Source organism: Eulemur rufifrons, chromosome 7 (assembly GCF_041146395.1).
Source record: "Eulemur rufifrons isolate Redbay chromosome 7, OSU_ERuf_1, whole genome shotgun sequence".
NCBI lineage: Eukaryota > Metazoa > Chordata > Mammalia > Primates > Lemuridae > Eulemur > Eulemur rufifrons.
Genome location: NC_090989.1, coordinates 188,476,149 through 188,493,857, shown reverse-complemented (window position 1 = coordinate 188,493,857; position 17,709 = coordinate 188,476,149). Strand labels below are relative to the sequence as shown.

Here is a 17,709-nt window from a genome sequence, read left to right as displayed (position 1 = left end):
CTTCCTCTCAACCCATAATCTCAAACCTCATCATCTAAAAAATATCTTCCTTGCAACCAGCTTCTCCTTCAAGCTACTGTTTTGTTTGTTTGTTTGTTTGTTTGTCTTTGTTTTTTGAGACTGAGTCTCGCTCTGTTGCCCGGGCTAGGGTGCCATGGTGTCAGCCTAGCTCACAGCAACCTCAAACTCCTGGGCTCAAGCGATCCTCCTGCCTCAGCCTCCTGAGTAGCCGGGACTACAGGCGCTCACCACCACACCTGGCTAATTTTTTTTTCCTATATTTGTAGAGACAAGGTCTTGCTATTGCTCAGGCTGGTCTCAAACTCCTGACCTCAAGGGATCCTCCCGCCTCAGCCTCCCAGAGTGCTAGGATTATAGGTGTGAGTCACCGCGCCCGGCCTAAGCTACTGTTCTTATTTCTCCTCCTCAAGGGTTCTCAACATTGAATCTATGTTCCCAAGTCTATTTCAAGGTACTGCTCTCTGGATTCCACCCTAATAATTGAGGTAACAATGTTCTCTCAGAGGTTACCAGAGTCATCCTAGTTGACAAAACCAGTGGCCTCTTTTCCATCTTCATCTTCTACAGCATCCAACACTGTAGACAAATCCTTCAGCCTTAAAGCTCTTTACTAAGCTTTTGCTACCCAACATGGTTCTATTTCACATTATTCATCTTCTAGTTTTCTCATTTTCCTTTCACAGACATTTGCTTCAGCCTGCCACTTTAATGTTCTCAAAATTTCTGTGTTCTCTTAGGCTTCTGTGATCTTCTGCCTCAAAATCTGCCTCACTTGAGCTCAGAGCTACACGGTTATGAATACCAAAACTAAACCTTCCACCACATGGTGCCCATTAGGCTCTAAGCCAGAATTTCCAACTACCCACTAACCATCCACATGTGGACATCCCAGACTGAACTCATCATACTTCCTCCAGAAGCTGCAGTCCCTCCTGGTCTCCTGGGCTCAAGAAATGGAAAATTATTCACCCAGTTTCCAAAGATGGAAAACTTGGACCCAGTTTCCCTGTTCCTCATTGCTAAATACTCTTAACAGTCATCAAGTCATGTTAATTCTAGCACCAAATTGTCTCTTAAACCATCATTTCCTCTCCATTCCCATGACCCTAATTTATCCCTTACTCTCAACTTCTTTGGCCCATTTCTGTGGTCTCCAATCTACCCATCACAAGGCCTACTCGGTCAGCTCTCAAAGCTCAGAGTTGATTAGGTCAACTCCCTATAAAAACCTGAGGTAGCTTCCTATTGCCTATAAAAGAAAGTTGAAACTCTTCAGCATGGCATTTGAGGCCCTTCACAACCTGACCCTGTCCTATACCTCCCACCACTCCTCTCCATATATCCTATTCTCCAGCCACGCTAGTCTAATTGTCATCCCTTTGGCACATCACAGACTGGGGGCACCAGTTTGCTTCTGTTCCAACTGTTCTCTGCCTAGAATGCACTTCCCTTATTTTCTCTCATCAATCATTCCCATCCTTCAATAATCACTCAAATGTTATCTCCTCTTTGAAGAATTCTCCAGCTTTCCAGGCCAAATTTAATTATTCCTGCTCTGTTGTATCTGCAGCACTTTATCTTTATTAGAGAATATTTATAGTGACTTACTTATGTGTGTTAGTCTCTATCATCAAAGGCAAGGACCGACCTTTATATCCACAGCACCCAGAATAGAACTTCGCACATGGTTAGGTATGTGTTTGCTGAATGAATTAACACACAGCTAGATAATCTTTTTTTATATTACTCGCCCATTGTTTTACCTTCTTCCCACCCCCCCACCTATAGTGTTTAATATCTAAAGAGTACAAAATAAATGGTTGCTAACAGATAACAGATAAGTCTCAGACATGCTAACAAAGAAGCCGACAGATACCTTCACAAAGACAGCATTCAGCCTCATAGCAGATGGGTTTAGTAATATCAATTCTAGAAGGGCATCCAATGCAGTATCAACTTCAGCTTCATTACCGCTGCAGATATGGGTCACTAGGGCACCAACGACTTCCTAAACCAGAGAGAGTCAACAGAATGTAAACCAAAAATATGGTATGGCCATTCTAAAGGGGTTTATGCCTGAGGCCTTTCCAATTTCTACTTTGTCAAAATCATAACCTACTTGATCCCATAATCTATTATCTACTTGTCATTAACTAGATAATGGCTTCAGGAGGCTTAGGATTATGCCAACGTAACTACACTACCATCCAGTCTTGATCTATTTCTCATAATTTATCAGTGAGCACATCTAAGCCTTCCTGATTTTGCTCCTTGGCATTGGCTTCCTCTTCTTCTCATATGGGTTAAATTTTACCTGTTAAGTTGTGGTTGTACTTAATCCGTTGAAATTTCTCAAAAGGATAGCACACAAGGAGCTTAAGGTCTTAAAGGTTTTCTCTATACAGTACAGGTTAGACTTGCATGTTTCCAAGCAAACATGGGTCATGATAGTGCCCCTAAGATATTAAAAAAGTTCAAACATGTCTTAGATGCCATTCTCCCTTTCCTTTAAACTGCTGCTCTGTAAGACAGTCATAACAGAATTATATTCTCAATTGCAATAGCTAGTTCATGTCGGCTGAATCTACTGCTCTGCTTTAAATTTTTAAAACTTTTTACACATCTTAATTTGTAAAAGTTCCACTCAAATGTGTTTTAAAATTGTTAAGAATAGGTATAGAATATATAAAAATATAAAATAAGAAACTTTGTTATTTACTTGCTTTCATAAACACTTTCCACAAGTACAGTCCTCACTCTCTGGATACGTGCTATTAAATTTTGTGTCTCATGTTCATGGGAATAGGGTTAGGCCCTCAAGCATTTCTCGTTCATTTGTTTTTCACCATAGTTTTTTCTAGAGAACAATTCTAGATCAACAGGAAATTGATTTTCTACAGCTAAATTTAATAGCCATTCCTGTACTATGGAAACTATCTGATAAGCCCAGCCCTTTAAAGCCCAGGTTTAGTTGAAATAGACGGATCTGGACCTTAATTTTAGACTCAGAGAATTTTAGAGCTTAGAACACAGAGTTAGATTCTTTGGTCCAATCTCTTCATTTTACCAAGGATGAGACTAGAACTGAACATTCCCAAGACCCAGTTCAGAAATTTTTCCCCTCCAATGCCTTCTAACCAACAAGAAATAAACATCGGACCATTTTCTCTTTCCCTGTTCCCTCCTTGCCAAAATAAATATTTCAACATACCTGCTGGCAGTAAGTATCAAAAAACTTAAATGCATATTTGTATAGAAGACTGCCAAACGAAATTGTACTCTGGTCTAGGGAGTGAAACAAGCTCTGAGCCAGCGACAGAATGGATGGACAAACATCTTTAAGAACCTTGAGTGGGGAAGAGGAGAGAAAGAAAAGAAGTTGTGGAAAAAACTTAGTTATTACAAAACCTAAGAAATGCTTACACTTTTGGGATGTCAGAGTTCTCCCCAATATTCATTTTAACTTAAGGAAACTTAATCGTTCTTTTACTCAGAACAATCCTTCACCATTCTGAGTTTTCTCTCAGGATTAATGAGATTACACATATGGATAAAAATTGACCTTGAATTCAAAGAAGTTAAATTACAAGCCTAATAGTACTGTTTCTATCTGCCCAGTTTAAGATTAGAAGCCAGAGCCTCTAAATTCCAGTTTTCTCACTCAATTACACTGCTTCCCCTGGAAAGCATAATCATAAAAGCTCTGCCTTGATTATGATTTGAGATCAGTCTCTAAGGTTCAATATTAACTAAACTGATTTCTTTTAAAGACAATCAAGAAGTTCTTGGCCGGGCGCGGTGGCTCACGCCTGTAATCCTAGCACTCTGGGAGGCCGAGGTGGGCGGATCGTTTGAGCTCAGGAGTTCGAGACCAGCCTGAGCAAGAGCGAGACCCCATCTCTACTAAAAATAGAAAGAAATTATATGGACAGCTAAAAATATATATACAGAAAAAATTAGCCGGGCATGGTGGTGCATGCCTGTAGTCCCAGCTACTCGGGAGGCTGAGACAGGAGGATCCCTTGAGCTCAGGAGTCTGAGGTTGCTGTGAGCTAGGCTGATGCCATGGCACTCACTCTAGCCTGGGCAACAGAGTGAGACTCTGTCTCAAAAAAAAAAAAAAAAAAAAAAAAAAAAGAAGTTCTTTACATACCAGATTTTTAAAAATAATAAAATAAATAAATAAATAAATAAAAGAGAAGTGATCATGTCCTATGAATAATGCTATGTAGATAGACATTGATGGACCGAGAGTAAATAACCAGTTAATAGGTCCAGCTTCTTTACCAATACCATCATAATTTTTTTTAAAAACCTATATTACATACTAAACTCAGTATAATGCTTTACTGAGAAAAATGCAATGAAAAATTATATATAGTTTCTGCCATCTGGAAAATTACAGCTCAAAACAAAGATCATTACAAGAAATAAACACAGAAAGGACTGCAAAATAATATAATGCAGACATTAAATCCATTACTAAACATAAAACCTTGAGACCCAACTACATATTCTGATTAGTTTCTAAGCCAAGCCCCAAACCACTGACCCATTCAGTTTTCTAAAAAGTTCTAAACAGTTAATATTCTCAATATTCAGTGCCAAAACACTATTCCCAGCTTACAAAATTCCAGTTGAAATGGTTTACATTTCAAGAGGAATCATCACTCAAGATTCACAGTGCTGAATGGCCAAATTCATTCTACTGAATGGTTCAGTAGATTCCCGTTTATGTCTCTACCAGCATTCTTCTGGCCCTATTTTCCTCAGGGTTTTTATAAACTACTTAGAACAGGATACAGAAGACAAGTTTGTCAAAACTGCAAATCACACAGGGCTAGACAACTTAAATGACTGATGTAAAATGAAGCCTCCAAAGTCTCAATGGGCTTGAACAATGAGCTGAAATAACAGGATGAAATTTTACATGGGAGCTGTAAAGCCTTCCACTTTAGATTAGAAATCAAGTTATAGCTGGGTATCTATGTAGTCCCAGCTATTACGGAGGATGAGGCAAGAGGACCCCTTAAGCCCAGGAGTTAAAGGCCAGCCTGGGCAACATAGCAAGACCCTCATCTCTAAAAAATTTTTAATTAAAAAATAAAAATGAAGTTATACTGTATGGAATCAGAAGACCTGGATTAAAACATTTCTTATTTTAAAAAATTGGGGGTGTGAGTCAAATAAGTTCAATATAAACCAATTTTGTGACCTTTTTAGTAAAAAGGTGAAAACCAATCTTAGGTAGATTTATTAACATCATAAGGTTTCAATCAAGGTAAGTAATAATCTTACTATGTTTTAAAATATATTAAGGCCCCTGTCAAAGATCAAATGCAGCAAAGTGGTGTTGTTAAGATTCCCACACTAGGTAGAAAAGATTAAGATGACCTCTCCATAACTTTCAGGCTAATGTTGTCTGATTCTCTGACATTTACCAAGTGATGAATACAGAATGTACTCCGTAGCAACTGTTCCTGAATGCAGCCTGATCGAATCTTATTTCTTAGCACCCTCTCAATGTACTTCTTTGTTTGAGTGTTGGTGCTAAAGATGATGAGAAGCATCGCCAGGTCAAAAATCTATTGTCAATAAATATAAAACAATATGAAAAGTTTAACAAATCTGTTTACCACAACAAAACAATAGCTCTCAACTTTTCCCATTAAAACATAAAATGGAAAATACTCATTTGCAGTACCTACATTTTCACAAAACCCAAAAATATTTTCCAGAGAAATAAAGTATCACCACTATTAACCACTAGCATCTCGTAAGAAAACATTGGAATATAACTAAAAGTGGTATTATTACAGAAGTAATCTTGAACATCTTCACAATTATTAAAAGAAAGAAAGATTAAATCACTTGCCAACTCCAGGATATACTTTCATTATTATTAGGAAAATAATATTGCAAAGGTTAAGTTATGATTGAGTCATTTGGAGAATATCATAACAGCCATCAAAAAAATAAGCTGGACTACATTTTTTGACAGAGACATTCCTGATATAGTAAAGTGGAAACAAAACTACCTGCAAAATAACAATCACAGTAAGATTCTACTTTTGTAAAAACAATGTGTAAACATATATATGCATAGGTATAAGAGTGAGTATGCTGGCATTTGCACACACACACAGCTTGCATATGAATAGGAAAAAACCTAGGAGGATGATTATTCCTGAGGAATGGGACACAGTATGGGGGGAAACTTTACTTTTTGCATTTGCAGATTCCTTGTGGGTTTTTCTCCCCAATTAGTTGGTATTATCTGTTTTTAAAAAAAAAGTTAAACAGTCAAGCAGGACAAAAAAGAAAACACAAATTACTTAGGACATCTCTTCATTGAAGGGCCACTTGCTTAGATACCAAAAATTGAGACTCATTAGAACAAAACAGAACACAGCTATTAAAAATGACAATGAAGACAATGCAGAAGCACGCAAGATGTTTATGACAGGAGAAAAAAAATGTCAAGAGGAAAAAAATCAGAACACAAAGTTACATTTATACAATGATTATAAATCTATAAAAATAGGTATGCAGGCAGCTAAGGCGACCAATTTATTTTTATGCAAAAATCAACACAGTTGTGTTAGGGTATTTTGCTTTTTTCCCCCCACAAAAAATTATTGATATTTGTTATTGTTTTATTTAATATTATAAAAGCTTTTAAGATAGTCATCCAACAACTGAATAATCCAACTAATAAAAATCCCACAAAACAGATTTCAACCAAAAAAAAAAAACTTCAAAGGAAATCAATCATCTGGCTTTTTGACAGAAGAAAGTATTTCTAGAATTAAAAGAGACATAAGATCCAGTATCATCACCTTGACAGTGATAGACTATTTGATTCACTCCAGTCAGGTGTACATAGGCAAAGTAAATAAGAACGTTATAACCTTGATCATTGTGTCAGGTGGGTGGAAGGGGAATCAGATGTATACAGGGACCTGACTCATGACCCAGGTGGTTATGTTCTCCACCTCCTCATCACTGGAGACTTGGCCTCTTTGACTACATTTTGGTACTTGTTTAGAATGTTAAAATTTCCCCTTATGGATACTGTAGGCTTATTTTATTACCAGTATTAACAAGTAGGATAATCTGTCACAGGATTAGTTAAAAAAAAAAAGAAAAGAAAAAGAATGAGTGGGAGCAGACCCTCTGGCAGGTCACCCCTCAAATCATCTTCCTCAAACAGCTAATGTTTATTAGAGCAACTACAGAGGACACAGGATGACTGGGAGGGAAGGAGAAAAAAAAAGCAGGAAGGCAAGTTAGCCTTACATAAAATGCATAGTACATGAACATTACCTTGTGTTCAGACACTGAGTCAATGCTCTCAATTGCCTGGAAAAATAAGGGTCACAAAAATATTATGACACATAGTGGAACACATTTGGCCTTATTCAGCACGCCCTGTTATTTGAGAGTCAGTCTGCCCATCTGGCAACCATCATCTACCATTTCTACTTAAATGATTTTTAAGACTTTTATTTCAACCTATACAACCTTACTTACACGTCTGTCACTGATTGCCTCCCATTTCCTCCGTGACACACCCATTTTCTCCTTGCTACATCCAAAGATGTCACTCACCTTAATCCAGGCTTCTGAAATGATTTTCTCATATCTAACGGCTGACTTTATTACATCAAAGAGGAGAATAACACAGTCTTGACCGCTGCTTTCTTGATTTCCTAAATAACTGTGAGTAGCAAAGGGGAAAAAAATTACTCTTCTACCCACCAAAAAAGAACTTACAAGATATGGGCTCCTGCTTGCTAGCCATGTTCCCTGGAGTAAGTCAAAATCTCATGTGCAAGATGGCTAATAAATGTGTACTTTAGTTTATTAGGGATTTATCTGAATTGCTAAAGAAAACAGACACACACACACATATATACATACACATACAAAATTTAAAAAACCGTGTGGTAATGTATGTATATGTAATATTACTACCATTATTTATAGTTATAAGTATTAAACTTTAACTGTCCTGACTTTAGGACAAATGTCAGAAAATTTTACCTATTCAAGAAAAAGGGTGGCAACCGTTCAGCTCTATACCTTGGTCGTCCTTTACTTTTCAACTTGCTTTGGGAAGCTTGTAACCGTGATGGCAAAATGCAATGCTGCAGATCCAACTTCTCCCGAAGCTCAGAAATTACCTGCAGAAAATAAATATTAACTATGTGTTCTGCTCATTTATAATGGATAGGCACAGTCCAAGAAAAAATTTAAAATGCTGGACAAGGCATTTTGAAAAAGAGTAAATGAGAATAGCTAATGGAAGTATAGTGTGTCACACTCAAAATTCCGGAATTCCCTGAGGTACCACACAGACTTACTACACAGCAGATATAACCTGTAGCAGCTATATAGAATAGTCAACCTAACCAGTAGCTGCATTCTCTTTCCTGAATGTTATCTGGATTAATCAGCATTATCAATTAGTCTGGGGCCAGAGAAGAGCAATTGGAACTTATTAATTTACACAATTCATCCTGATGCATCTTTAGGTTTGGTGGGAAATAATAGCATACCTCAAGTGCATCCGTGGCTGTTATGGAATGAAGAATGAATTTGATTATCACAGGTAAATCGTCCAATCTGACAGAACACAGCTTACCCATCATCAACTGGCGGACCTAAAAATAAAGAGCACAAAAACCTTAAAATTAGAAAAATCACTTCTCTCACTCAGTTTTCCCGCTTGTAATTTAGGAAGAAAAACATCTCCTTTTATTTTTCCCCAAATTACAATCTTGCAGCTGTTAACATCACAGCTTTTTTAAAAACAGACAGATGATAAATGTGTGACAATGTTGTTATCTTACAATTTGGAGCCTGAATTCTCAACTAGCCAAAGGAAAGCTTAAAAAAGTGTTATTCCTATGGAGTAGTTAATATGCAGGCAATATAGAAGATTTCCACTACAACTTATTGTTTAAAAACAGACCTGCAAATCTATCATAGATTAATATCTGCAACATACTGAAAAGAAAAAAAAGATATCAAATGTCATTCAGTATGGTTTCATAATGAAATTTTCATTACCAATGACTTCTCCCAAAGCAATGACTGACCAACATTGGTTCCAGGAGGTCAGAATGTTGGCTCTGTTTCTGGAAAACAGAATCTTTCCTACCTTAGATAGGAGGTTTGGGTCAAGTCTGAGGCTAGAAAGGACATCCAGGATAGGGACAGTGAGTGAAGTATTCTCCATCAGTAAGTCACTGTGAATGGTGGAAAAAGAGAAGTTATGTACCAGTTTGAACAGAGCTAGGCAGATAATGATGAGAAAATCACTCAGTAGAGTGTGAGAAGAGAGGATACACTTAGTTCCCATTAGGTTACTGTTTAAAGTATATTTCATTAAAAACTGCTTTGTTTACAAAAAACAATACATGCTTATTATAAAAATTCAAACAACAAACAAAGTAGAAACAAGAAGATCTCCTTCACAATCCCTACTACCCAAAGGCCACCACTATTGAGTTTGATATATACTCTTCCCAGAAAAAAGGAAAAAAAAACTAAAACAGTTACAATGAAGTGCAACAAGTATGACAGACATATGTACAGGGTGCTACAGGAGCACACAGTAGTGAGAAGGACAGTGATGGATTCTAAGAGAAGATTATAAAAAAGGACAAGCTGGCATCAAGCAGACAAAGTGGGTAATACAGTGCTCTACCCAGAGCAAGAATCCTGTCCAAAAGCATAAAGGCAAGAAATCACTGGACACTTTTGGTAGTAGTTTTGCAGACAGCTATAGAAAAGGCAGTATTATAAACTGAATTTTTATAACTACTTCAAGGACAAGTAAAAAGTTGCTTTGAAACAGAAACATTATTACTCATGGTTCTCCTCTTCTTAAATACTGTCCTACCAATTACTATTTTTCACGTGAATGGCAGTAAGCAATGGTCTCAGCAATGGGTGTGAAGCAGGGATATGCATTACAATGAATCATCTAGGAACTCAAAGCATGTATATGTTTAATAAGCTCCACAAATGATTTTTATGTGCAGTCAGTATTGAGGGCTCCCCGGAGAAAATACTAATAAAACAAAGAAATCATATTCAAGTTCTCCATTGACCAAATTTATATACCTAATCCTAAGCCAGACTTCATGCTTATAATAGGTATACCATTTTTAAAAGTAGATGGGTCTATTAAAATATATACCTATATCACAAAAACAAGTCAGAGCCCATACTCTACCCATGGAAGATAGGTATCATCCTTTTTCTATATACAAAGGACCACATTACTACTTTTTGCATACTGCAGTGATAATGCTCCCATAGTGAAACCTTGCTTAGGTGGTGACAGGGCGCTTATCAACCTGAGTTCTTTCCCCACATCGGCATGTTGGGAGTCCCCTAGGATCTCAGGTAGGCTGGTGATGAAGTCATGCTGCAGGTACTCTGGAGCAATACTGATCAGCTGCATGATCTTGGTGGTGAGGTCCTGCAGTATAAGACACTATTAGAATTACAGCACATTACCCAGAACAGACAAAGATTTCCTACTCATGAAACACAGAGCTGAAATTATTTTGTTTACAATATAACTATAGACTCAAGTTCAAATCCTAAATTTAGAGGCAACTGACTCAGAAAATTTCACACGAGATGTTGTATAGAAAAAAAAAAAATGTAGAGTGGATTTCTAATACATCTGTTACATACTTTACTTTTTTTTTTTTTGGAGACAGAGTCTCACTCTGTTGCCCGGGCTAGAGTGCCGTGGCGTCAGCCTAGCTCACAGCAACCTCAAACTCCTGGGCTCAAGCGATCCTCCTGCCTCAGCCTCCCAAGTAGCTGGGACTACAGGCATGCACCACCATGCCCAGCTAATTTTTTCTATATATATTTTTAGTTGTCCAGATCATTTCTTTCTATTTTTGGTAGAGACAGGGTCTCGCTCTTGCTCAGGCTGGTCTCAAACTCCTGAGCTCAAATGATTCACCCACCTCGGCCTCCCAGCATACTGTACTTCTGTTAACATTAACAACTCTATGAAGTTTGTGTGACAATTCCCATTTTTTACACATGAGTATACGAGTTGCTCAAGGATACATAAGTTAATTTGTAGACCCAAAAATTCCAGCCCAGATGAGACTCCAAAACTCATGTTCTTCCACATAAAGATTTAGCCTTGGAATGTCTGCCAAAAATTACAAAAATGATTTCAAGAATTCCTAAAAAGAGTTCAGGTACGGTGCCTCATGCCTATAGTCCCAGCACTTTGGGAGGCCGAAGCAGGAGGATTGCTTGAGGCCAAGAATTCTAAACCAGCCAGGGCAACATGGCGAGACCCTATCTCTAAAAAAAAAGAAAATTAAAAACAAAACAACAACAACAAAAAACGTAGGCAGGCACAGTGGCACATGCCTGTAGTTCCAGCTACTCAGGAGGCTAAGGCAGGAGGATCACCTGAGCCCAGGAGTTCACGGCTACAGTGAGCTAAGACTATACCACTACACTCTAGCCTGGGCAACAGAGCAACACTCTGTCTCTAAAAAATAAAACTAAAAAGAAATGGGCCTCAAGCAATAAACTCAAAACAGATGCAACTTTACCACAGTGTTTAATAACAAAACACATAATTGGAAAAATGTCCTGTAATTTTCCCCAATATGTAATTAAATTAAAATGTAAGTAGGATGGCTTGACTTCTCACTGCTTTTGAGAAATAAACACAGCAATCTCTGTACTTTGAAAAACTAATGAATTGTTTTCCAAATATTCGATTTATTTTAAGAAATTATATCTAGGGCCGGGCGCAGTGGCTCACACCTGTAATCCTAGCACTCTGGGAGGCCGAGGTGGGTGGATCACTTGAGCTCAGGAGTTCGAGACCAGCCTGAGGAAGAGTGAGACCCCATCTCTACTAAAAATAGAAAGAAATTATATGGGCAGCTAAAAATATACATAGAAAAAAAAAAATTAGCCGGGCATGGTGGTGCATGCCTGTAGTCCCAACTACTCGGGAGGCTGAGACAGGAGGATCCCTTGAGCCCAGGAGTTTGAGGTTGCTGTGAGCTAGGCTGACGCCACGGCACTCACTCTAGCCTGGGCAACAAAGTGAGACTCTGTTTCAAAAGAAAAAAAATTAAAAAAAGAAATTATATCTAATCTTCGTAATGGGATAAACTTCTAAAGAAATTTAAAGAGTGAAATATCCATGATTTTCAAATGATGAAAGCTGGAAAAAGCTAAGGGATGAATGGAAAAATAGGAATTTTATGTTTAGAATAAGGGAAAAAATCCTACAAATTCCAAAAGCTTCACTAAGTGTAGAAAACATATTCTTAAAATTCAAGAGATACAGCAGGGTGTGGTGGCTCATGCCTGTAATCCTAGCACTTTGGGAGGCTGAGGTGGGAAGATTGCTTGAGGTCAGGAGTTTGAGACCAGCCTGAACAAAAGCGAGATCCTGTCTCTATAAAAAAAATGCAAAAATTACCAAGGCATGGTACAGTGTGCCTGTAGTCCCAGCTACTCGGGAGGCTGAGGCAGGAGAATCACTTGAGCCCAGGAGTTTGAGGTTACAATGAATTATGATGACACCACTGCACTCCAGCCTGGATGTAGAGCAAGACCCAGTCTCAAATAAATAAATAAAATTCAAGACATAGATAAAGTCACAAAGGCTACCTTGCCATCCACAACTCTGTCAAGCCATTTTAGTTGACTGATAATTAGTCGAGGCATGTTGATTCCATCACTGGTCATCCTGAAATGTTAGGAAGAAAAGACCAGGATGTTAGCCTTTCTGACTTACATAACAGCAAAAAGTAACACTGCACAAAATATTTCAGCCATTCAATTAACATTTACTGAACACTTACTTTACATCAGGCACTGTGCTAGACACACAAGTGATACCAAGAAAATGCAGGAGACATATGCTTATGTAGGTTGAAAAAGACATCTGGAAGAAGATGCACTAAACTGTTAACAACGGCTACATCAAGGAAGGTTTAGACAGAAGGGAAGACAGGACTAGATAGTATCTCTTAACAATATTATAAGTAAGTTTTAGAAAGATAACAAAGTCAATAATCTTTAAAAATTGAGGCTGGGTATGGTGGCTTACACCTATGAGCACTTTGAGAGGCCAAGGTGGAAGGATCACTTGAGGCCAGGAGTTTGAGATCAGCTGGAGCAACAATAAGCAAGACCTCATCTCTATAAAAACTTTTTTTAAAAAAATTAGCAAGGCATAGAAGTGCATGCCTGTAATCCCGGCTACCTGGGAGGCTGAGGCGGGAGGATCATTTGAGCCCAGGACTTCATGGCTGCAGTGAGCTATAATCACACCACTGCACTCCATCCTGGGCAACAGAGTGAGACTTTGTCTCTAAAAAAAAATTGAATAAGACAAATATTTTTTAAAAGGTAAGAAACCAATTACATCAGTGCAACAGGTACTTAAAAACGCAAGCATATACTGCTATGGAAACACAGAGGTTAAACTGGATTATGTTCATGAAAGTATTGAAAACCATTTGTGGATGATAAAACATTGGCTCAATTATTATTTCTGCCAAAATGATAGTCTCCACCTTCCTCCCAACCTCCTATGTCTAAAGTTTTGGAGCACCTCCAGCTCCTTTTCTTGACATCAGTCTTGGTCCTTGTTTACTGAAGCCATCTTAACTAAAAAAAGCTTTAGCCACAACACAAAGCATCTAGCAACAGCCATTCAGCTAAAACATGACTTTCTAAAAATAAACCTTCAAGTTTATTATCATTATACACAGAATCTTGAAAAAACACATATTAAAAAGGAATAAAGAGGCCGGGCATGGTGGCTCACGCCTGTAATCCTAGCACGCTGGGAGGCCGAGGCGGGAGGATTGCTCAAGATCAGGAGTTCAAGACCAGCCCAAGCAAGAGCAAGACCCCATCTCTACTAAAAAAATAGAAAGAAATTAACCAACAACTAAAAGTATATAGAAAAAATTAGCCGGGGATGGTGGCGCATGCCTGTAGTCCTAGCTACTCGGGAGGCTGAGGCAGAAGGATTGCTTGAGCCCAGGAGTTTGAGGTTGCTGTGAGCTAGGCTCACGCCGTGGCACTGTAGCCCGGGCAGCAGAGTGAGACTCTGACAAAAAAAAAAAAAAAAGAAAGAATAAAGAGGCCTGTGTGGTTGTTCACACCTATAATCCTAGAACTCTGGGAGGCCGAGGTGTGAGGATCACTTGAGCTTAGGAGTTTAAGACCAGCCTGAGCAAGAGCAAGACCCTGTCTCTACTAAAAATAGAAAAAAATTAGCGGGGCATTGTGGCACACTCCTGCAGTCCCAGCTACCCAGGAGGCTGAGGCAGGAGCATCACTTGAGCCCAGGCATTTGAGGTTGCAGTGAAGTGAGCCATGATGATGCCACTACACTCTAGCCCAAGCAATAGAGTGAGACCCTGTCTCAAAAAAAAAAAAAAAAACAGAATAAATAGAAATGATTATAATCCTGTCATGCCAGAAATGTAGACTATTAATATGCATATGTATATTTTGTATATATCTTTTTTTAACAAAATAGTGAACTATAAATGCTGATTTGTAACCTGGGTTTATTTTTTTCAATTGAAGTACAGTATTCAACAGTCCTCTTTATAATTATTAACATCCACATGGTATTTCTATTTTTGAACATCTCAGTTATTTATAATTTTTCATTTTAAAATGAAATGTTTAAAATTTTTCATTTTCTTACATGTTTGTTTTCATTCACAGTTATTATCTTAGGATAAACTAGGAGACTTGGCATTAGGATCAAAGGGTATACAAAATGTAAGGTTTTGAGACATAAAACCTGTTGCTCTTCAGAAAGAAAGATTGAACTAATTTATATGCTCACTAGCAATGTATGAGCATGCCTATTCATTACATTCAACAAGACAGACCCTTTCAGAGTGGAAAAAATCCATTTATTGTTTTAAATTTATATCTTTGCTAACAAAACTGCACTTTTTAAATGTTTGATGCTCTTGTATTTTTTCTTTTTCTTTTTTTTTTTTTTTTTGTTGAGACAGAGTCTCACTTTGTTGCCCAGGCTAGAGTGAGTGCCGTGGCATCAGCTTAGCTCACAGCAACCTCAGACTCCTTGGCTTAAGCGATCCTACTGCCTCAGCCTCCCGAGTAGCTGGGACTACAGGCATGCGCCACCATGCCCGGCTAATTTTTTCTATATAGATTTTTAGTTGTCCATATAATTTCTTTCTATTTTTAGTAGAGACGGGGTCTCGCTCTTGCTCAGGCTGGTCTCGAACTCCTGACCTCGAGCGATCCACCCGCCTCGGCCTCCCAGAGTGCTAGGATTACAGGCGCAAGCCACCGCGCCCGGCCTCTTGTATTTTTTCTTGGTGAATTGTCTGTTCATGACCTTTGTCTACTTTTCTATTAGGCTGTTCATTTTTCTAAAAAACACAGTAATTTTTAAAAATGGGTAGTACATATATACTACAAAATTAAAAAGGTAAAGAACAGTATTCAGAGAATATCTGACCCCAGCCATTTGGCTCCCCTCTTTGAAGAAAACCACTATTACCAGCTTATTGTGTATCCTTCTGGGGATAATCCATGCATATATAAGCATATGTAATATTTACTTTTAACAATAAGCCTATTTTTAAAAGATATCTTTAAAAATACCTTTTAAAATAATCCTAATTATTTTTATTGTCATATTAATAGATGATTTTCAAAGACATCCCAATAAAATTTTAGTAGTAATTTAAGAACCTGACGTTTTGATAAATATGACCTTCAAAGAAACCAATGATGATTCAGAGTAACCTTTACAGAGAAAAACTTAAGTACACCAAGGTACTTTGAGCATTCCAGAATAACTCCACTTACTTTTCAAAAAGAAATTCTGGCAACTTCTCAAATAAGGTTTTGATAATGGCAGGCTAAAAATAAGACACATGGAGTTAGGAGATGATCTCAAATACACAACAGGAATGTAAATTTAGCTAGAATTCCCTTTCCAATCAGAGCTTTGAGAGGAAAGACCTCACTGAAATTGATATCCTCTTTTTCATAAGACTGTCCAAATGAATACTGTCTATATTTTGAATGTAATCTGTTGGAATACAAAGACTTCTCCATAATTTATCTCCTGAAAAACTGAAAAATTACTATCAAGAAAAAATTAAAATAACCAGATAATCAAAAATATTACTAAATATGATAACTGTTAATCCATGAAATGCAGACTTCGATAGTTTGCAAGAGGAGAGGATTTCTCTTTAGAGGAATAAGAGAGCTCTCATACTTAAACTAACTAAATTATATTCAAGATTGTCAATGAAAAGGAAGAGATTAAGAGTGTGGGAGGATTAACAGTAAGGGAGAAGAAAAGAGGAAAAATGGAGGACGGAGTGAGAGGGAGACTCTTCATTGCATATACATTTGCATAATTTGAGATGTTTAAAAAATGTCAGTGTATTGCCTAATAAGGAGAGGAGGAGAAAAAGGGCAAAATCAAGTTGCATAAGCAACTAAAAAAATAAATGGGAAATGACACAGATGTGAATATGGCAAGGATTACAAGGTACTTAGGTTACACAGGATGCAACTTTAAGAAATAAGAACCAGATGCTGAGGGAATAAATGGGACTGCCAGATGTATTAGCCCAACCAGCACAGTTCAAAAACACAGATACTACCCTATCAGACTCACCTCAGCAACAAGGCTATGGTAAGCTACTATAAACCCAAATTCTCCAAGTAACCCTACTCTACTCTGTGTTCCAACCATTTATACGTGAGCGTACACCACAAATCACATCCATCAAACATTCACAGAAAAAGGGACATAGTCTCACCTGTAATATGTCAATGCCCAGAAGCAGTTTGATAAGGCTCTTAGAGTAAGATGTGCCCATGCTGTAAAAAAGAGATTAAATTTGTTTTCTATTTTGTTTTACTTCTTTTAATGTTTTTATTATGTTTTCTTCCTAAAACTGGTTAAATACATAATATCTAAAGAGAAACTATCCTGTTAAACAAGAAATATAGAACATGAGCAGATGGCTCTTAGCAAGAGAGAGGTGAAGATTTGAAATTCTATCAACACTAATGAAACACATTCTAGAAAACACTCTGGTTCATAGCCACAAAATGAAGAGTTTTAATGTAAGGTTTCAACTGAGGAAAAGAGACCAATAAATCAAAATTGAAGTTCTAAAAAATTGCATTTCCCCCCTCACCCCCCAATCCAGTTAGTTTAACAGACTGAATTTCAGCAAGACTTCATGCCTCCTCTCCACACCTGGCTTCCTCATCCTGCAGACGTTCACAAGACAAAAGGCAGTTCCTGAAGCTGTCTTGGTCCTCAATGTAAGACTCCAGGCCACTAACAAATTCTTCTATTATCTTAATAAGGAGATTTAAAAAATGAAAAAGACAAAGGAAGAATAAGATTTTTAGTTTAACATTTGCTGTCAGTTAGCTAAAAATCATTCTAGCCCACTCAACTTTATGGCAGTGTCTTCCAGAGTACTGCTGGCAAAAGCAAAAATACCAGGGGAAAAAGATACATACTTTGGGATAAGAAGGATGTTTCCTCAGGGTCTGAAAGAGCTTCTTTTGGAAAATAATTTGATCCACAGCTATGAGGAAGAAAGAATAGCTGGTCATCATTCTCCT

General features: G+C 37.7%; 1 protein-coding gene across 4 annotated transcripts in view; it reads right to left on the bottom strand.

Annotated features, from left to right (window-relative positions):
- The window catches only part of FANCD2 (FA complementation group D2), a 53,528-nt gene that overhangs the window by 30,379 nt on the left and 5,440 nt on the right, over window positions 1-17,709 (bottom strand). For 3 of the 4 annotated variants that reach the window (XM_069473884.1, XM_069473886.1, XM_069473885.1), the window contains exons 3-16: window positions 17,605-17,672; window positions 17,333-17,436; window positions 16,887-16,947; window positions 15,916-15,968; window positions 12,709-12,787; window positions 10,392-10,516; window positions 9,188-9,275; window positions 8,583-8,687; window positions 8,107-8,207; window positions 7,633-7,741; window positions 7,348-7,383; window positions 5,463-5,606; window positions 3,233-3,367; window positions 1,898-2,029 (exon numbers count right to left, since the gene is read on the bottom strand). In XM_069473884.1, the coding sequence (XP_069329985.1) occupies window positions 1,898-2,029; window positions 3,233-3,367; window positions 5,463-5,606; window positions 7,348-7,383; window positions 7,633-7,741; window positions 8,107-8,207; window positions 8,583-8,687; window positions 9,188-9,275; window positions 10,392-10,516; window positions 12,709-12,787; window positions 15,916-15,968; window positions 16,887-16,947; window positions 17,333-17,436; window positions 17,605-17,672 (1,340 nt within the window). Of the gene's footprint in view, window positions 1-1,897; window positions 2,030-3,232; window positions 3,368-5,462; window positions 5,607-7,347; window positions 7,384-7,632; window positions 7,742-8,106; window positions 8,208-8,582; window positions 8,688-9,187; window positions 9,276-9,872; window positions 10,016-10,391; window positions 10,517-12,708; window positions 12,788-15,915; window positions 15,969-16,886; window positions 16,948-17,332; window positions 17,437-17,604; window positions 17,673-17,709 lie in introns of those variants that run through there. The other variant, XM_069473887.1, reaches the window with a different exon arrangement.